Here is a 20,640-nt window from a genome sequence, read left to right on the forward strand (position 1 = left end):
TACCAATCAGCATGAGACAATTGAGAAAAAATAAGATCACTGTTTATCAAACATTTTTACTCTCATTCATAGGTTCCTGAAATGGATTATGTCAGCATCAAATACGTTATGCTGATAAATATGATCATCTGGTCAACATGGACAGCCAGTAACTTTTTATTACGAATTTTACATAATTTCATGTCATGTAAAATAACATAAAAATTATATGTGTGGAATTTAAACTCCGATATCATTTCTTGTGCAATGCCAGCTGCTACATGCCACATTTGAATGGAGTTTTGTCAACATCAAGGCAAGCGTGATGCTGCCTTGTGAGAAAATAAGGAAATAGAAAAACACGGGGAAACTTGTTGCATTCCGATATACGAGCAAATGTTGATCACCGATGTTTAGCTGATTGTGGTTTGGTTATCTGACGAAAACTGATAATGATATCAATACTCCTGCAAAAATGTGAAGATGTATTCACATGCAAGTTCACAACTGTTTTTTTCTATGACGGACACATTATTCTTTGGAAATAACAACTAGATTAGGATGTCTTCTGCGATATCTGTGTTTTATCATCATGATTGTGCATGACATATCTGACGAAACCAGCGTACCCTATGCAAGAATGTTTTATTTATTTTCGTCATATTGTTGTTAGTCGCCTGTAAGCAAAATGTTGACAAACTATGGATTTAATACTAAAAGCATAATCGTACGAGCTATAATTTCAATCTGTGTTGATAACACTAAAATGTGTTCTAATCGCAGGAATATCTAAAACGTATGTGATGGTATCTGAAGAACCTCAGATTTTTATTTTTTTTACATTTAAAATCGAGACTGCTGTCTAGATAGAACAATTATCTGAGAATGAGTATGTAAATATGTATGGTACAGCCTCATGAGCAACAAGAAAAGCGACACAAACATTACCCAAATATTATCTCTGTTGTTTTCGAGTTACATAAGCAAGCTCACGTGAAAACGAAATGTTGAGAGGTAGGCCAAGACCGTTTAATATAAGATGGGGATAGGTATTTTTACGACGTCATGTTAACCTGGTCATGTTAACGTTAAGCTAGTCTTCTTCAGACGTCATAAATAACGAGATACATATACTGTATTTCTAACCGGAACTATTGTGTCGATCTATTACGGTTTGGCCTCATGAGCAACAAGAAATGCGACACAAGCGTCTTTTGTGTCTGACGTTTACGATTACATAAACATTTATTTATTAGAGCTAGGGCAATGTTTAGAGGTAGTGTTTTTAAATGGGAGTTGAGTGTAAAAAAGTAAGTACAGTCCCTGAGAATCTGTGGATGTTTGTTCAAGGACACCGGTGCTGCATGGGCAAAGGATCTGTGTCTATACTGCACTGTTCTTGTTTTCGGTACAACAAACATATTTTTACCTTGATTACAAGGCGGCTTTTCAAGTGAAAGACAACTGGATAATTATGTAGAGGCCGTTCCGGATAGACAGCCGAAAACAAGACAGAGAAGTTTAAACTGAATCCTGAAACCCACAGGCAACCAGTTTAGAAAGTATAGAACAGGAGTGATATGATCATTGTTCCTGGATCTTCTGCTAGATCCTGCACTTTTTGTAGCTTTTGTATCCGAGACTTGGGTGCACCAACCAGCAGACAGTTGCAGTAGTCATGTCTGTTCATGACAAGAGACGGTACAGGAGCTAGTGATGTTTCATTTGTCAGGTATTGACGGATATTGGCAATGTTGCGGAGTGAGATGAAGCAGGTCTTAACTAAATAAGATACACAATTGTCAAGTGACACATCTGAGTCTAAGATTACACGAAGCTCCCGGACTTGATCGTAACGTTCCATCTGAAGACGACAACTCTTACAGCTACTAGACGCACCGACATAATGTGGCTCGGGCACCCATCCATAACTGCTATCGAGCAGATTGATAATGGTGACAGAAGGAAGACTTCATCTGTATATCGAGACAAGTGTTGTGGATTAAGTAGCGTTGATTGGTCTTATCTGTCTCATGACTTAGTTGTTGACTGTGGAGTCGCATCAAAGCATGTATAATCCTCACACAATATTCTTATGTATTCTATCATTTTCAATGTTCCCAACTTAAACTTACAAGCGTGGTACATTTCAATGTACCCCACTGTCAATGGCAACTCATTCGGTACTTCGTGGTAGTACTTCTTTAGCTCGAATAGCTTTGAATCACAGATGACGCACGGAAATCATCAATGGAATTGAGATAACTGTAAGTCTGTTTTTCTTGTGTCGTCCGCAAAATCTGACAATGGCTACGAAAACATTTGACTCTCTTTCCTATAAATACATTTCGACAAAACGTTCAAATTAGTCCCTGTGAATATTAAGAAAGGGAATTACATCTCGGCGACTTTACTAAGACAAGATGCAAGATTGGCATCGTTTGATGCACATAGATTGGCTGAAGTGTACGATCCGATACCCATCCTTCAAACAGCTTCAAGATATATACGCTGTTCACTGGACCCTTTCAATTAAATGGGACGTATGTACCCTCTCAGGGAGACAACAGTTTTACACTACGTCAACCCCGAGATAGAATCAATCTCAGTTAAAAAATATATCCCACCATGTTATAAAAGACATAACTTTGTGCATAAAAATATGAATTAAATTCATTCCTTAAAAGGTCCAAGATTTAGTGAGAATGGACATAATTAGGATCCTTTTTTGTTTTGACACTACAACATTCATTTTACCCTTGTGATGGAAAATAGTCAAACAGGAGCTATTTAACACGTGGTTCTCTCATTACACGGGACACAAAGAAGGCCACACAAGGATCCCGATCTTTCAATAAATACTCTTGAGTATATGGTGAGTGATCAATGCGACACCATCGTAAAGGTATCTCCTGTAACCTGGACTGACTTTCAAAGTTTATATAACCAATATTAGGTTTAAATTTCATGTAATTTGTTTCTTCCCAGTGTCTCTCACTTCTTTTTCATCATATCACGGATGCAGGATCAAAGGTTTATAATCAGTATAATGGTATCAGAAATGATGCATCCGATTTGTCGAGTGATGACTTGGTTGCAGCACCAGCCACAGCATAACCAGTTATTCAACATGTCCGGCTAACCAACGAAAGACGATGTCATGTTGGCCAGTAGCAGATGCACTGAGGTCATTATGAGACGATGTCGGTCTGGCCACACAAGGTATACTGATGAGTAGTTATTGCAAGGTAAATATTCTCCATTTTGCATCCCTTGTGGTGAGAAAATCACGGTCAGGCATGCCAGCTGTGACACCTCTTGTTGGTGCACAAATTCAACTTACGCAACAAAGGTTCCCCATGGCAACTCGCTAGAAGCTGAATTGAATATTACATGACGTACATCCTTCTCTACCTCTACAACTGTCAGTTTTCATTCTACATTGTCACTTAAACTCCGTGTGACGAGTCAGCCGGGCTACTCGTCGAGTCGGAATATGACACCTGTTGACTTGTATATGACGTGACACACACTCATTAAAACGTTCAGGCAAGTGTTATTTTATTGGGCATACAGATAAATGTATTGCCTCATTTTTGTCTTGTCTGGCAGATAAATATCGAAACGCAGTGAAGTTGCGCTGTTGTAAATTATGCAGTACCGTATCTCTTGCGGTAACTACAGTAATCCAATTCTGCTGCAACACGATAGGGTCAAAAACCAAAAGAATGTATTGTTAGCTTTTATTAACTATATGGGGATGAGATCCAGTGTAATATCTTGTTGATATGTGCTCAGTGCAATTTAGTAATTCTAGGTGATGATTGGTCAGCTAAGAAGAGAAAAAATATGATTGTTTGACGGAAATTACTTTTATTATTCAAGTTCCTTGACAACCATTACCGTCTCATTGATAATAAGAACCTGTTCAGAGATTTAAAAAAGAAAACATAAATATGAAAACAATTTTTATTATACATTGCTTTGCAATACCATTGCGTTATAAATAGTAGTGGTTTAACTTTGAAAATAAATAACCTTACCAAACCAAATAACCTTGCCAAAAACAGAAAAAAACAACAACATTGTCACACTTGTTTTACTGCTCGTAAACAAACATGGCCTCTATTAGGCTAGCACCCATCCCGAAAAAGTCTCAGTCAGTCTTTCCCTGACAAAGGGATACCAGCACATCTATTTCATTTCTAGTCTCAAATGTCCAGGCACAAAAATGTTCAATCAATAAACAGATACTCTTCAGTTAAAGAGAACAACATCAGTCCATCAATAAATTGTTGTCAAATCCCTATAACTCCACCCTCGTCCTCTGCCTTACACTGACACCATGATGTCACAGTCTTTGTCACACGTCGTAAATCTTCATTCTGTACATACATTATACTCAGGTGCATTGTATGATGTTGTATTCCACTTTCAAGACTCCTCAGTCAGTTGATCATTTGCTCCAAAAAAGCTTCCCATTGACGCGGATTCCGTCTACAGTACTGCTGACAGGGTTTTGCCAAAGTGTTTCAACACTACACAGGTCATCCTTCACAAGTCACGTACTAGCCCTGGCTGCTCCACTCAAACACGCTATACTCTAATCGCTACACCAAGCACTCGTTGTGATGGTGATGATAGTGATGGTGATGGTGTTAATGATGATAACAATGACGACGATGATGATAATGAAAACTTACCTGAGGTAGTGTGTGAGATGGAAGAAGGGGTGTTGTTGGTCATGATGAAAGCCACAGACACAGTGGGGAAGCCCGTGTAGGCAATGTCAGGGTCAGTCCAATACCGCACCTCCATGCCGCTCCAGAAGTACTTACACGGATACCATTCGGGGACCTGAAATACAGTGAGTGTGGGTTGAGTTGACTGCTTGGATTAATGGCTGAACAATTGATTAAGATGTTAATTCAATGTTTAGATTGTTGAAAGGCACCAGTGTCCTTCAGACGAAGTGCATGAAAATATGTTCCACGGTTACCTCCCTTATTCTTCATGCAGTTAAACCTGTGGCTTGAAAAGGGTTACTTGGTCTCAGAGAAGCCATGGAAGCAAATTATTTTTTTCGCCTAGGGCACACCCACGTTTTGAGTCTGACCTGAAATTATAAATAATAAACATTGATATTTGACTTCTCAACTTACTTTGTGTCTCACCTGATCATGATTCACTATGACCTGCCACTAAACTTCTTACATTGGGTTGGCCCTGAAGGCCCTTCACCAGGACCTGACACTTTGTGTCTGACGTAGCCGAGCGTCAGGCAGTGACCAACAAATAACATAAGGTATGACGCGGTCGGGGATCGGACACGGGACCTTCCGATCTCCGGGAGGACGGACAATCCAGTGACTATCATTATGGGCATACAACTAGTCAGTTGGGATGTCTTACCATGCATTTACCAAGTCAATCTGATCACCTGGTGGTCCAAACTGGAGACAAATCTAGGTTACAGAGTCTACCCGAAATATGCACACGTATAGATCGAAATATTTGGTTATATAATTGAATGAATATTTGCCCTTTCTTAATTCCTTCTGTCTGTGATGGATATGAAGCACTTAGCCATAAATGATCCGGACATATTTGTATTCAGTCACAGCTACTTCTAATATGGGCATTTACTTAAGTACCGTGAGTATCCGGGTTAGAATTGATCTTCAGTTTTCAGTAACAAATTCTTGTCAAAACAGGCGAGTAACAAGATCGGGTGGTCGGGATCGCTGTCTTGGTTGACACATGTAGTTTACAAATAACAGTGCCTGGACCTGATATTCCTGTGCTCAACACCATGAGCATCTTTCGTGTAGAGATAAGATGATGCATGACAAACAGGTCAACGAGTCAGACATCAATCGTGGGTCATTGAAGACTCGGATCGTAAGTTCATGTTGCAACGGTTGCTGCATAGCGGTTTCGGTTTTCACCCCGGTTTTCTGTTTCTGTCTTAATGGTACTTTTGATAACATATTTGAAATGTGGGCACTCAAAAACTGTAAACAGGTAAAGACAAAATGCACTATTTTACATAACTCAAACAACGTATTCCATTACTGCCTTCAGCTTTCGTGTGTAAAACTGTAAGAAATGCATAGAACATGCATTCGTATTTGTCTTTAGCTTTTACGTTGGATTAATGAAACATGCTTCGGTCACGTGCTTACAACGTAGGTCAATAACAGTTTGGAGAAGCGATATCAGTAAACTTAAAAACTAGGATTTGAAATGTTTCAGCGACCCGTGAATATCCGGGATAAAATAGACCTTCAACAACCCACTCTTGCCTTAAAAGGCAACTATGCTTGTCGTAAGAGGTGACTAACGGGATCGGGTGTTCAGCCTCGCTGACTTGGTTGACACATGCTCATGCTGCTGATCACTGGGTTGTCTGATCCGGACTCGATTATTTAAAGACCGCCACCATATAGCGGGAATATTGCTGTCAGCGGCGTAAACCTAAACACACTCACTCACTGCAATGTGTGAGCACCGCTTCAAGGAATTGTCGACTGTGTAGAACCACTGCAGACAGGTCTATTTCAGATTCGGGTATACAGCGTGCTCTGACGGTATATCAGTATCGACAACATTATCTATTTATCACGAGTGAATTGCAAGGATCGATGGAACTAAATGATCCCAGGAGTAAACGCTGCAGTGTCGACAGACGTGATAAAAGGAGTGTGACTACAACTTTTTCTGTCTGACACATCGATTCAAGCTTGGAACTTTATAGATATCATCACAGCTCGGAACTTTATAGATATCATATTATCTTTGTTCTAAGTAGATATCAGTTGTGGCGTAGTAAAAGATAGGATTGATTGCCACACAAGCAAATATTGTGTGTACCATATATCATGCTGTTCTTCCTTGTGGTTTAACAAACGTATCAATTGATTAACGTTCCTGCTAATTATTTTCCTAAAAGAACAGCAGATTCGTTTCGTATTGCCGATCCGGAGCATTGGCAAACATTTGGTTATCGATAGTAGACAGACTGGGTGTCACCGAGACGTTGTAGCAAAACGCTTTAATTACACCACGCACGCACACACAACGTGGACTTTATCAACACAAATCAGTATCGGATGCATCAAACGGCGCTAATCAATGACAATACACGTGCCTGTAATGTCCACCAAACAAAGAGACCTGAGTAGGCAAATAAAGAAGGTACAACAGAATGGCATTCTTCTGGAAGTGCTATTCATGGATGCTATTTGGATGTGCCAATAGGCTTGGTGTTTCCAGTTGTTCTTCACCGTCTGCACTTTAACGAAGTGCACTTCACATGGTCTTTACTTGACCAACAAGCTGTCTCCTTGCAGTTTTCAGCCAAGTCTTTACCATGCCATTGCTTCATATTTTCTTCCTACTCTTCCTTTTTGAAGCATCCAAGGGAAGCGTCTGTTCTACGCGAAGTTATGCCTCCCTCATTCCCACATACAACAACAAGATGGTGGTTGACCATGAACTTCAAAGATACAATAATATCACCAAGTCAGCTTGTCACTGGGAGTGCACTAAGGCTCAGTTTTGCCTCAGTTTTCATTATAGTCAATCTGACAGCAACTGTATCTTGTTTCGACGACGACTTCTGGGTGTACCCGTTTCTGAAGTCGTAAACCACGAAGGTTATGTTCTGTTTCAAGCTGAAAAACGTGAGTAACCTTCTCCTTCCGTTGATGCTATGTTTAAATATTTATTTAAATAGACATTCCCCAAGTGGCGGTTGCTGCCAGCAACTAATGTTTACTTTGACACTAACGAAATTTAGTCAAGCGAATAATCATCGGTATTCTCTGTTCTATTCTTTGTTCATATTTTTGTAACCTCGACATGTACAGATATACACAGATCAATATACAGATATAGAAAATATGACTTACTATGCAACCGGAGTTTCGTTTTGACAACGTAGATATGTTTTCAGAACGTAATTTTCGATAATTGTCCTTTGTTATTATCCAAGCTAATAATCTAAACGATATTCATTCGACACTTTGCTTCAGGGTGTTTGCCGTTTGCCTTATCCGTTTATGTTCTCGATACAATATATATATATATATATATATATATACACACACACACACACACACACACACACACACACACATACACACATATACACACACACACACACACACACACACACACATATATATATATATATATATATATATATATATATATATATATATATATATACTAGGAAGCAATTATTTGTAAACAGAAAACTATTTTTGGACAATACAATGTAAAACTGGGCTATGTATCGCTAACAACTGAAGGTAGATCACCATACTAAGGTCCATGGGGCAGACATAGTAAATTTGCCATTGTGTACTCACTGAGATCGTATCTACTATGTGTTTGCAGCGCTGTCGGTGCCCGGATCCGCCTGTGCCGTCCACGTGGACTGTGAATCCCTGGCCAACTCACACTGTCATGAAGGATCCTGTCGATGTGACATCGGATTCGACAACTACGACCGCTTTTGTCGCAACCTCATAGGTAATATGTCATCCATCCATCAGTAGAAGTTAAACGTCGATTTCAGTGATATGTCAGCCTTATAACGGCGGTGTGTGTTAAAGATCGAGTCAGGACCAGACAATCCAGAGATTAACACTACAAGCATAATTATATGCAATTGAGATACTATGACGCACTAACTGTAGCAATAATTTACAATGGGATTCCATAACTGGCATCTGGGTTAGATTTGGCCTTCAGCAACCAATGTTTGTCATGAGGCGGATGGTAGGGCGTGCTGACTTGTTGACACGTAGGTCAATGCGTAGATCAATGCTCCTGATGTTGGTCACTTGATTGGCAGATCCGCTCTCGATTATTTACATATTGCTGTCATATAGCTGGAATATTGCAGCATTAAACACCAAGAAATGCACATAAATGACCGCCGTCGTAAAGTTGGAGAGTTGGCGGCTGCGACGTTAATCACTAAACACAATTTCTTTAAAAATCATGCACTGCACTAGCCTGATGGCTAAGATCGTTATTATCTGGACTTACTCTCACATATTATCTGTTTGTTTTCAGAGTGTACGATCTTTAGCAACAATTTTGTTACGTATGAACATCGAGCGATCAATGGGGATTACCTCGACGAACTATGGGATCTTACCCCGGAATTGTGCCAAGATTTCTGTATCAGCCACCCTCATTGCCGCTCCGCCGACATGGACTTCTCCCAAGAGAGCTGTTTCATCCAGGAGACCACTTGGCTGGGTGTTCCGGAATCTGACAGAACCAACTGGACGGATTATGAGTTCTACCAGCGTGGTTGTATCTGGTAGTCAATTCTACTGCATCCCCATATATTGACGCTGAATGTAAATATACTGTTCCGGATCAGAATCTTCAACCATACATAAATGTAATTTTAGTCATGTATGTTGTATTTAAAATATAACGTTGTTGGTCAAGTTTGTGTTCTAATGCTTATTCTGTTCCATGGTAAAACATTCCATGTAAAACATCCCATGCAAATTTGCTTGCAAAAGGGACCACTTTACAAAGGTAATGTAGGCAGTGTCTTGTGGGATATGTTGCCGTTGGGTCTTTCACGGTATATGCCATTTCTTCTGCCAGTGAAGAGGCAGCAGTTCCTTACTTTCCGGATTGCTTTGTTGAGTGTTTGTATAATGCAAAACATTGAAGAACATTTCCTCTATTCAGTTCGAAGAATATGATCACATATGTTATGTGTAATAAGAAAAGTAGTATCTTCCAAAACTAAGAGAGATGAAACGAATTACAATTCTTCGTAGACTTAATAATATTAACAACTAAAACAAACACAGCAAACAATGTCTTTCAGATCCATGACGTCACTTCTCTTGTGAGAAAATCCTTCCACATACACTAGAAATCTTTTTTAATAGCAGAGTCCATTGTTTCAGAAGTTTTACACTTGTGTTGTTTGGTCCAAACAATCCAGGGATTGTCACTATCCGGTACGATGAAAGAGCAGGTGTCACTATCAAATAGTAATGAGACCAGGTGTTCATGATAAGGGAAACGTATACTGTACGGCCCGCACCCCTATCATAAACGTGCACACGTCTAGTCACTTGTTCAGCTGAAATAATTGCTCGGCAAACTTCTGAGCAAGAATGGAATGCTCTCCACTGAAGTGCCAGTTAAATGAGCATGTTTGATTTCACCTAAAACGTTCACAGTAAAGTTAACACCAAGGTTTGGACGGTTTTATGATCACTTAAATCAAAGTATAGGTGACAACTGGATATTAAAATCATCCCCTCTGTCATACAGCCCTGTGGGGTGGTTGGATTTTTCGTCACTTCTCATGTCTCACATACTTACTTTGACTATCGAGAGTCCTTTCTTTTGCAGAGGGATTTTGCAGTACATATGCTTGTCATATATCTCCCTTTGTACGGAATAATGATTATCCTTTTATCCCAGTTCGAGAAGAATGTACTTCTTCAGTACTTCTCCAGTCCTAAATAGTTTCATTTGCGATGACTTTAGTTACCCAACGGTCAAATGGTCTAAAAAGTCACAGTTCATATTTTTCTGTTCTTATTCCAAAGACATTACTCTTAGCATCACTGTGAGAATATTTGATGATTTTTTTTCCTAGTGACAGTTAAACATTATCAGGTCGATACAAACACTAACGTGACCACACCAACCGCAGGTATATTGTCTATGGCAGCTTTGAAATGTTGGTTCAATAATGTACTTGTTTTATGTTTCACTAGCTGTCTTTGAAGCGCCTTTATTGATTCGTACAAAGGCCCAAATGTGTGTGTGCTGGAGAAGCTTGTATGTCAGTACTTAACTCAGTTGCAGTAGACCTTGCATTTTAACGAAATTAAACAATGGAGATCATAATGATGGTATTGGAAATCTGGCTTGATTATAAACTGGGTTTCTTGAAAGCTTTCACAATATTGGTATGATTAAGAAAACATGTCTGAAATATAATGCTTTTGTGAAGAAAGAATATAACGTTCGTAAACATAAGCTCTAAAACTCCAATACATCTTTTGAAAACTGCTGGGTCAACACACCAAAACAGGTCTTGTAAAATGATACGCGGCCATGCACCATCATCAGACACAGCTGAACACATACCATATTGGAGTACAATGATTCGTAAAGATGAAACAAAATGACCCTTCGCGCAATTTACATTTTAGCTATGAGATTTGATGTGCATGTCCAGTTGTCACTACATGCTCAAAAAAGGAAGTTCTCAAAATGTAATTTTTAGAAATAATGAATGTTTCTTTGATGATACATCTAATGGGATCCCTAGCTTTCGACTCTAGAAAAACGTTATTAAAACTCACCCACACCCATCCATTCGTCGTGCAAATGACGTGATTGCCAGATCAGATTTTGCACGTGCAGTTGATCCCGTGATCTTCGATGTTTTCGTGATTTGCACGTGTTTGCATTGGCCTCAAAAATTGAAAACAAAAACACATTTAAACGGTGCTTTAAATGCCACGATTGTCTAAAGTGCAACGTGAATGTACCGTTGGTTTGTTGCAAGCAGGAAGATCATTTACCTCCCATCGCAAGAGGAATGGGATGTAGTCGTCGTACTGTGTATGACTTGCGAGGTCGTCTACAACAAACTGGCACCACTTCTGATCGCAGAAGACCATCAAATCGTCATACGTCATCTGCGTGACAGATTTCTGCTGGCAAGGCTGAGATGTTTAGAGGTCGACTGTCCTCAAAGACCATTCGAAATCGGTTGCGGGCTGCCAATCTCTATTATCGACGTCCATATCGTGGGCCAATATTGACGACGTTTCATCAACGTCAACGTCACCTCCGATGGACCCAGAGAGACTGGAATCGAGTCGTTTTTAGCGGTGAATCCAGGTTTACCTTCAGATTCGCGGACGGCAGGCATAGAGTCTGGAGACGACGCCGTGAACGGTATGCACAATGTTGTGTACAGGAAATCGACAGTTTCATTGAAAACAACCGGTCCAGCGGAAACCTCACAGCTGTTGCTTACCGCGACCAGGAGCTCACGCCTGAACTGATTCCTGGCGGCTCATGGCCAAGGTCTGCAATTCCAGCCTGAAAATGTTCGGCCGCATGCCACGATGTTGACACGAAATTTCCTTCAAAACGCTGGAATTAACGTCATAGACTGATTATCGAAGATCGATGTCCAATAGACCACGTTTGGGACGCACTTGGGAGAAGGCTTCGTGGTCTGAGGAACAAACCTCAGAATTTGCACGAACTTGCAATTTGCGCCGCCTTGCAATGGCACAGAAACCCCAACCACATGTTCACAAACATCAGGCAGTCGACGAGGTGACGAGGACGCGTTTGGCAGTGGTGAATGCGCGGGGCGGCCATACACAATATTGAACTGAGAAATTTCGAATTTTTATTCTTGTGACTAGACATTCTGTATACCCATGTTCTGGAACGGTGGTGTAGCCGAATGGAACTTACTGATCGTGGCACCGTCAGTGTGTCGAGTACATAACACAGATCTCAGCAATGAAATAATAACAATTTAACTATTTTACCATCTCTTGTTCTTTTATAGTGCCATGAAGAAAGAATGTGAGGTTTCTTTTGTGACTCAATATATATTATTTGCACGGGTGTTGGTTATTTTTACGTGAGAATCCGATAATGTTCAGTTGGGTGTGTTCTGGAGGTGTGAAATCGGTGCGACACTATATTCGTGTCCTTTTGTGATTATCTATAATCACATCTGTGTGATCGTTATGATATAAATAACGTCCTGTAGTTTCGACATGTAAAATCATAGTAGAATACATTTTAACACTGAAGTGTGTGTATGCTCTTTTCTCCTGCCCACATGAGTGAGACACATTTGTGGTATCCCCAGCCGTGATATTGCTGGAATATCCTAAAACTAAACTCACATACTTCACTAACTGTTCTACACACAAATTTGACAATGATGTGTTACTGCGTTCCATTTTTAAAGGTTGGATATTCTTTCAACAGTTCATGAATTTGTACTGGGCAATCTCTCTGCCATACTGTTCCAAACGTGCTCCATGCTTTGTGCTTTGCTGATACAACTGAAACCGGATAGGTCTAGGATGGGACTGACTTTAAGTCCGTTCTCTTGGACAAGCGATGATGTAAAAGCTATTTTTCGTATTTCTGTTCTTAACACGTCACGTGACATTAAATAATAGAGTCCCTCAGACTGGTGGATACTTCCTAGGAAACGTGTAATGTCTTGATCCTTTCTAAATTTCCACCGATGTGATATTCGGTGTGTGTGCTATCAATTCATGTTTATCTTTATGTATTAAGAGAAAGATTTAGTGAGTGGAGAAAAAAAATTAAAATCGTAATCCGTCGAACACTACTATTTGATATTTCAAATAAGTTGAAGATGTTTGTTTTTCACTGGAAATGAAAAATATCCTGTATACGGTGTATTGAGTCACAACATGCACGTTCATCCAAATGAGACTATAATTAACATACTCGTGAAGGTCCCGTGATAGAACAGGCCTTCAACAACCCATGCTTGCAATAAACGGCGACTGTGTTTGTCATAAGAGGCGAATAACGGGATCGGGTGGTCAGGCTTGCTGACTGGGATCGATACTCATGTTGTTGATCACTGGATTGTCTGGTACAGACTCGATTACTTAGAGACAGCCGTCATATTGCTGAGTGTGGCGCTCACTCGCTCACCATAATTAACACATCAAAAAGTAAATGTTTTGAAATTTCAGTACTTTCATACAGAACAGTCGTCTAACTGAATCCCAACTTTGGAAACTATTATGTCATGTAATCTAAGACGCATTATATGGTCATTAGTGGGGGAAAGAAACATTGATCTGTTGGGAAGTCTGCTCCAGACTCTTTAGCACTTAAACACCTCTTAAGGGCAAAGAGAGAATGTCGTTGTTAAACATGCGTCCATTACCAAAGCCAAAAAGGCATGTTTACTTTAATATGACGTTCATGGAAATGTAAACACAACGAGGCAACTATCCTTGATACCTATTATTGATCACTCCGAACGTTTTCTCAAATAACATGTTTTACAAAGACCGAAGTGAAACTTCACTCTGCCATTAGTCTCTACTAACAGCATGACGGGAATTGTGATGTGGTGCATGGTTCTCGATCTAGCACTCTTGGCCTATGTCTATGCTGCGGGCGAACAACCACAGTGTCAATCTCATGCATATCGCCGGATCAATTTTTTCAAAGACCACATTGCCAAAGACCCCCCTATGTGGGAAAAGGAGGAATTTTTTGCAACCAACTGCGCAAAGATGTGCTTTAACGATGAACGTTGCATGTCCTTTTTCCACAACGCGTTTACTGGGTCATGTCAAGCGCATGCTTTGTCATACACGAATCTGGATAGGGTGACCCGGAACGATGGATTCCAGTACTTCAGGTCCTACCCACGTGGATTTCGTAAGTATTCATATGCGCTGAAACATCATTCTACGGACAGAACAACAACAGAAGTATCTATTGCTTGGTTTGTCGGTTTGAATCATTGGTGATATAAACGTTATAGAGTTTAATTTAATATATCATTATGAAACTAGTAAAGATCCCGTTTTGAACTGTTCTTTAGCAATACATGCTTGTCGGAAGAGGCGGCTAACCGAATAGAGTGGTTAGACTCGGTGACTTGGTTGACATATGTCATCAGTTCCCAATCGATGCTCATTCTGTTGATGACTGTATTGTCTGGTCCAGATTCGATTATTTACAGACGGCCGCCAAATACCTGAAATATTGCTGAGTGGGGCGTTAAACCTCCAACCAACCATTCATCATTTGTAGTTTTCTATAGGAAACTTTTTGGTAGTACTTTGTTTTACAGTTATTTTCTTGGAAATCTGTTCAGATATGTGGAACTTTTTGCATGGGCACCATATTCATTATTGAATGTCCCGTGCGTGACAGAATTTAGATGTTTCCTCCAGTTTGTCAATTATGATATTGGTGTAAATATTCAACCTGTAAATTTAAACTGGGTCTGAGAAGGGAGCTAAGCAAGAGAGTGCAACAGATGATCTTACTGCTTGTGATCAATGAACCAGGAGACTGAACAAGTCGTGTGCATCAACATCGAGGTAACCTTAGTAATTAGTAAAACAAACTGCGTTACAAACAGATTTTACAAACAGTTTACACTGGATTTTTGTGCTTTCTTAAGATGTACAAACACATTTTTATGTTTTAGATTTCACAAATCAAGAGTGATCAGTATTTATAAACTTTACGTTTCCATCTTGGTTTGCTTTTCAAAATTATTTCGTTTCAAGGTTTATCCAACTGTGCAGAAATCAGAGCCTACTACAACTACGATTCATCGCATAACGGAATCCACACTATCAGCCACCCACAAGGACCATTTCAGGTCTACTGCAGTTTTCCACACAGCATCAATCACCGTGCATGGACGGTACGGAACCTGATGACTTGTCACTTCGACAGAAGAAGGAATATGATATTGTAGTCCCTAACGACTCATATTTGAGAGCTATCTCTATCAGATTGGTTCTGTATGACATTAATTAGAAGACATGTTATGGATACAAACTTCTGGCTATTTATTCTATAACAAAGAATTACGCTTGTAAACATCATTACGTAATAACGCAGCAGCAATGGTCAGTACCTCACGATAAATAATGCTACGTTTTCGTATTCCCAAGTTGAGACTTAAGTCAGTTCGTGTACGAAGTCATTGCAACTCCTAAAGACACCAAGGCGATGTAATATTATTAACAACTGTCTTCAAGCGTAAACCAAATTTATTACCTCATAAAATCACCACAGATGTGTAGCAGTATATAGTACAAAAGTAGTACACCGATTGTATTTGTCACGCAATTGTACTCTCTAGGTATCCAGGAGTATCCAGGGCATTTCCACTCATTTACCTGCCTTCTCTGAGATGAGGAGGAGCAAAACTTAGCACCCTTTACATACCAAAGAAAATGACTCCAGAAGGGTCCCCAACTCTCTATTTAGAATATAGTGGCGGTGCCCTGAGGATTGAACTACTCCAGGCTTGTAGTGGCTTCCAGAGTTATGGGTTAATATAGCACACTACACAGGCAATATGTTTCAATTGTATATATTCATTGGCAGGTCATTCAGTACCGGTACGATGGGTCCCAAAGGTTTGATCGCACCTGGGATGAGTACAAAGAAGGATTCGGCGACCTTAACAAGGAGTTCTGGTTAGGTAAGATGCAGATGGAATCAATGTTTGTTAAGTACACACACACACACAAACACACACACACACACACACACACACACACACACACATACACACACACACACATACATACATATACCGAGAGTGCAGTGTCTGAGTGAGGCAAACATATTCCTTATTTCATCACTGGTGCTGTTTACTATGACGAAATGCGTACATGAGGACGGGTATCTTAATATCCTGTATATACGATTATAATATCATTTTTAGATGGCAAGTCACATCATCACAAAACAACATATCAACGAACTCAAAATAGGTTTATCGAGAGTTCGAATCAGAGTTATGGTTGACTGCGACTACTCCCTGCCTGTATCATGATTTTGATCATTGTCTAGGTACTGCTAATTCTCCGGATGAAATATATGTACACAGTTCTGATCATGGCAACGATTGCCGTTTCTGGGTGAACACAGTGTATTTTCTGTAAGTTGTAATATTGATTAAGTGATAATTATTATTGGATCACGATGTTTAGAGTTTTGAGTGATTGTCAATATGGATCACATTACGTAGCATAAATGCTCAGTGATTTTCGCACTTTGGCTGCAGGCTTCAGGGTAGCTATTTAGTGTAGCCTCCCTTTTAGTATGTGTTTTGATTAGTTGTGTGTACTTCCGGGAGATTACGAGACGGTTCTAAGTTAATGGCGATGGTAGTATTGTGCTCAAATCTTCGGGAATCAGTGATTTTGTACATGAAGGCTGGTTGTCTTGTTGACGGACACATACGGATAATTGGAGTACATAAGACTGCCTGCCTTTGTCAACGCTTGACCTACATAACCGGTGCCTGGCCGCTCGCTGTCTAATTGTTTCTCTCTCTCAATCCAAGACTTTGGTGAGTTGATATTATATTTCTGAGCCATTACTTAATTTGACTCATTTGCATTATACATGAATTCTCTGTTGCGAATCTTTCTATCGTGCTATGTGAATGCTTAATACATATATAGTACGTAACATTTTAGACTTGTCAGTGTTACATTTTGCTGGTTCTGGGGGATTTCATATACCTTTTTCATATACATATGTGAAACAAAATATAACTCCCACACTAAAGTACTTGAGACGGTGAAGATCTAGAATAGAATAGATCTCCATTAACCCATACTTGCCATAAATGGCAAACATGCTTGTTGCGTGAGGCAACTAACGGCATCCGGTGGTCAGGCTCGCTGACTTGGTTGACACATGTCATCCGACCCCAAATGCGGAGATCGATTCCCATGCAGTTGATCACCGGATTGTCTGGTCCATATTCGACCATTCAGATTGCCTCCATATATCTGTCATTTTGATGAAAGCGGCGTAAGGCTAAATTCACTCGCACCTAGGAAAGCAAATCTAGTTGTAGAGGAGATGTCTTCCATTCTACTCCAGTTTCCACATCGCATTCAAAGGTTGATCATAGATGCCCAATGGCAGTTAACTGGATCGATGATATCCAGACCATTCTGTATGACACTGGTGCTGAGCCCCCATCATTTTTTACAGGACAGATGTTTCATAACTGTACTGTTATATAGTATTGTTGTTACTGTTACTGTTATTGAACTAAAAGTTTAACTCGCTCGCTCATCGAACAAAAATTGGACGTTAGTACAATTGAAAGTGGCATGTACGTAAAAACTATTATTTTAATCAATACCACGACCCACCGAAGACGGATAACATGTTCAAAAGGCACACTCTTAGAAATATGATTTTATTGTGCAGGAAATGAGAAGATACGGCGTTTGACCGAGGACGGAGTGTTTTCATTACTCATCCAGATATGGGATTCTAAATCGACTAAATGGAAGGCGTATTACCAGAATTTCTCCATAGGGAACTCATCCATGAACTACGCTTTGCAGTCAGCAGGGTTCTCCGGTAGTGCAGGTAGCTGGGTACATAAACATTGAAGTACTAGCTGGGTACATTAACATTAAAGAACAGTAAAGCTTGCCTTGTATAGAGTAAAATAAACTGTAATTTTCACTTGTGTAATAACTGATCCAGGAACTAAGGGATACAAAGGAAGAGCTGTATATGAAAGTGTTTAACCAGCTTTAACCATCGGTTATTTATGTACGTCTACTCGAATATTGCTCACTGCTGCGTCAGTTATCATAAACGGAGCTTGGATACTTGTCGACAGTGATAAAACTAGTGATTACAACTGAACGTATGGAAGTACGATTGCCACAATACTCCTATGCTTACAATATGCCTTTGGGACAGCCTAGTGGTGTTTCTGTTTCTGGTGTCACACGCAGCAATATTGTTGGAATATTGCGAAAAGCGGCGTAAAACTAATCTGACTAACTCCTTTACTAATGTTTATATTTGTATTTATATTTTACTGCTTGATTAAAGGGGATGGACTGGGATGTCTCCAGGGCCAACACTTCTCGGTCTGTGGCCCTGACCTTGATGCCCACTCCCCACTGTGTACGGATCTAAGCTGGGGCGGCTGGTGGGTCGGTTCCTGCCATGAGGTTAATCTCAACGGCCTATACAGCACCTCGGGGGGCAATCTGTCCTGGATGTCACATCATACTCTGATGAAGACACAGATGAAACTAACTCCATACATATGATGTACTTTCCGCTACCTTCGTAAGCCGATCCACGAGGTGGTGTACTGCAAGAAGGACTATTCTTCTGGTTCCCCGATAAAGATGGAACACTCACCTTCCTCATATGAGCTGGATATTATAATTGTTTTAACGGCCGATCGTTTCTGGTTACGAACATTGTTTAACACTTTGGAATTAAACGATAAAACTTCATAATGGTCATGTTTGTGTTCTGCGTTTGCAGCAAGTGGAAAAATAGTGAGCAGTCATAATATACTGCCACTTTGTCTCTATTTACATCGGAGCTATGTTGTAGCAACAAAAAATCATTTTAAGAGCCCTTTACATCTTGAGTATGAGGCGACTATCGAGATCGGGTAATTAGAAACGCTGACTTGGTTGAGACATAACGTATCACGATCGCTAGTTATGTCGTTGATCACTGGAATTGTCCGAACATTTCAGTGCCTACTACTCAGTACAGTCACAAGTGGCTGAAAGGATGGTGTCAATCCAACTAGGGGCCACACCGTAGCGAAAATACTGTGAGTCACCATGGTGCTTAGTGTGGTATCTTCATCCAATTATTGATGATCTACAGCCCGTTTTAAGTTTCATGCTAGTTTTATATCTCTAAATGGGATATGAGATGTTCGTCCTACCGAGTAATTATTGCATGTACAACATCAACATACGTTAGAAACTGTTCTGAAAGGTATCCCAGAAAACGATTCTTTAAAACATTTCCAGATTCAAATTTGATATCCGCTTTATTGTCAAATCACACAAACAGATCAAACACTTCTCATATTTATTCCCGGAAAACATGGAAATTGGAACGGATAGTACATTACATGTGTAGAAATGGTGTAACATTCCATAGGTTGTGTAAGCTGCCTCACAATCGAAAATCGCCTACTCATGATAAATCAGACTTTAGTGGACGTAGGGATTTGTATATTCATCTTGTAACGAATATTTGTAGTGTTGTCAAGTCATCCACTAATAGGGCCACAAGACCAATGCATCTGGCAGCAAATAAGGGAACTTATATATGGAAGTAGAATTATCTCTTTATTCATTTCAAGGTTTCTTCACAAGATCTGTATAGCACTGTGGATGAAACTTTGAAGGTAAATTAAGGAACTATGTACTACCACGTGTTCCCTTATTTGCTTCCGTGAGTATATTTCGCAGAACACGCCCAACTAGCTAGAATGTCATTAGGTTGGACTGGAAGATTCTTAGAGCTTCTGCTGCTTTCACAGATGAATGAAACTCATTCCACAGAAATGTAGGATTTTAGGACTACCGTTACTGTTTTGTCATTAGTGACCTTGGTCAATCTACCTTCAGCAGTTGGCGATCTATAGTCCGTGTTTTATATCGTATTGTCTTCTTTAGTTACAATGTTTTAGTTTTCCATGTTCATTTATGTTTTATCTTTATACCTGTGATATTCTAGTGTTTTACTGTAAATCGTCGACAGGTTGTACTGTACTCTTCAACGTTTTTCTTAATTTGTATTATATGAAATGTTTTCGTTGTGATATGGCTGAGACATTGTAGATGTGACGTTAGATTTGAACTCACTCACTCACTAGTCCCCATGGTCAGTAGCAAGGTGATCAACAATCACTTGCTGGTGATCCCAAGCCCGTTTTTATAGTGTACTGTTTGTACTACTTGTACCAATTTTAAAGGTTACTTGCTAGTTTTAATTCTCTAACCTTGATAATCTAGTTACTTTACTGCCTTTCTTCGAAAGAATTTTATTATTTAGTTGCGT

The 20,640-nt window shown here is 39.8% G+C and overlaps 1 protein-coding gene across 1 annotated transcript; it reads left to right on the forward strand.

The window, feature by feature from the left end:
* The first annotated feature begins 15,089 nt into the window (after positions 1–15,089).
* Positions 15,090–18,872, forward strand: LOC137273025 (techylectin-5A-like). Its single transcript, XM_067805470.1, has 4 exons — positions 15,090–15,131; positions 16,156–16,252; positions 18,007–18,171; positions 18,649–18,872. Exons 1-4 carry the CDS (start codon positions 15,090–15,092, stop codon positions 18,870–18,872), a joined length of 528 nt encoding a protein of 175 aa, XP_067661571.1.
* Positions 18,873–20,640: the final 1,768 nt, after the last annotated feature.

Source organism: Haliotis asinina, chromosome 1, assembly GCF_037392515.1.
Source record: "Haliotis asinina isolate JCU_RB_2024 chromosome 1, JCU_Hal_asi_v2, whole genome shotgun sequence".
Lineage (NCBI taxonomy): Eukaryota > Metazoa > Mollusca > Gastropoda > Lepetellida > Haliotidae > Haliotis > Haliotis asinina.

Coding starts and splice junctions, on each gene's coding strand:
- LOC137273025 (XM_067805470.1), top strand. CDS start 15,090: ATGAACCAGGAGACTGAACAAGTCGTGTGCATCAACATCGAG. Junction 16,253..18,006: donor TAACAAGGAGTTCTGGTTAG/GTAAGATGCAGA, acceptor TTTATTGTGCAG/GAAATGAGAAGATACGGCGT. Junction 18,172..18,648: donor AGGGTTCTCCGGTAGTGCAG/GTAGCTGGGTAC, acceptor GCTTGATTAAAG/GGGATGGACTGGGATGTCTC.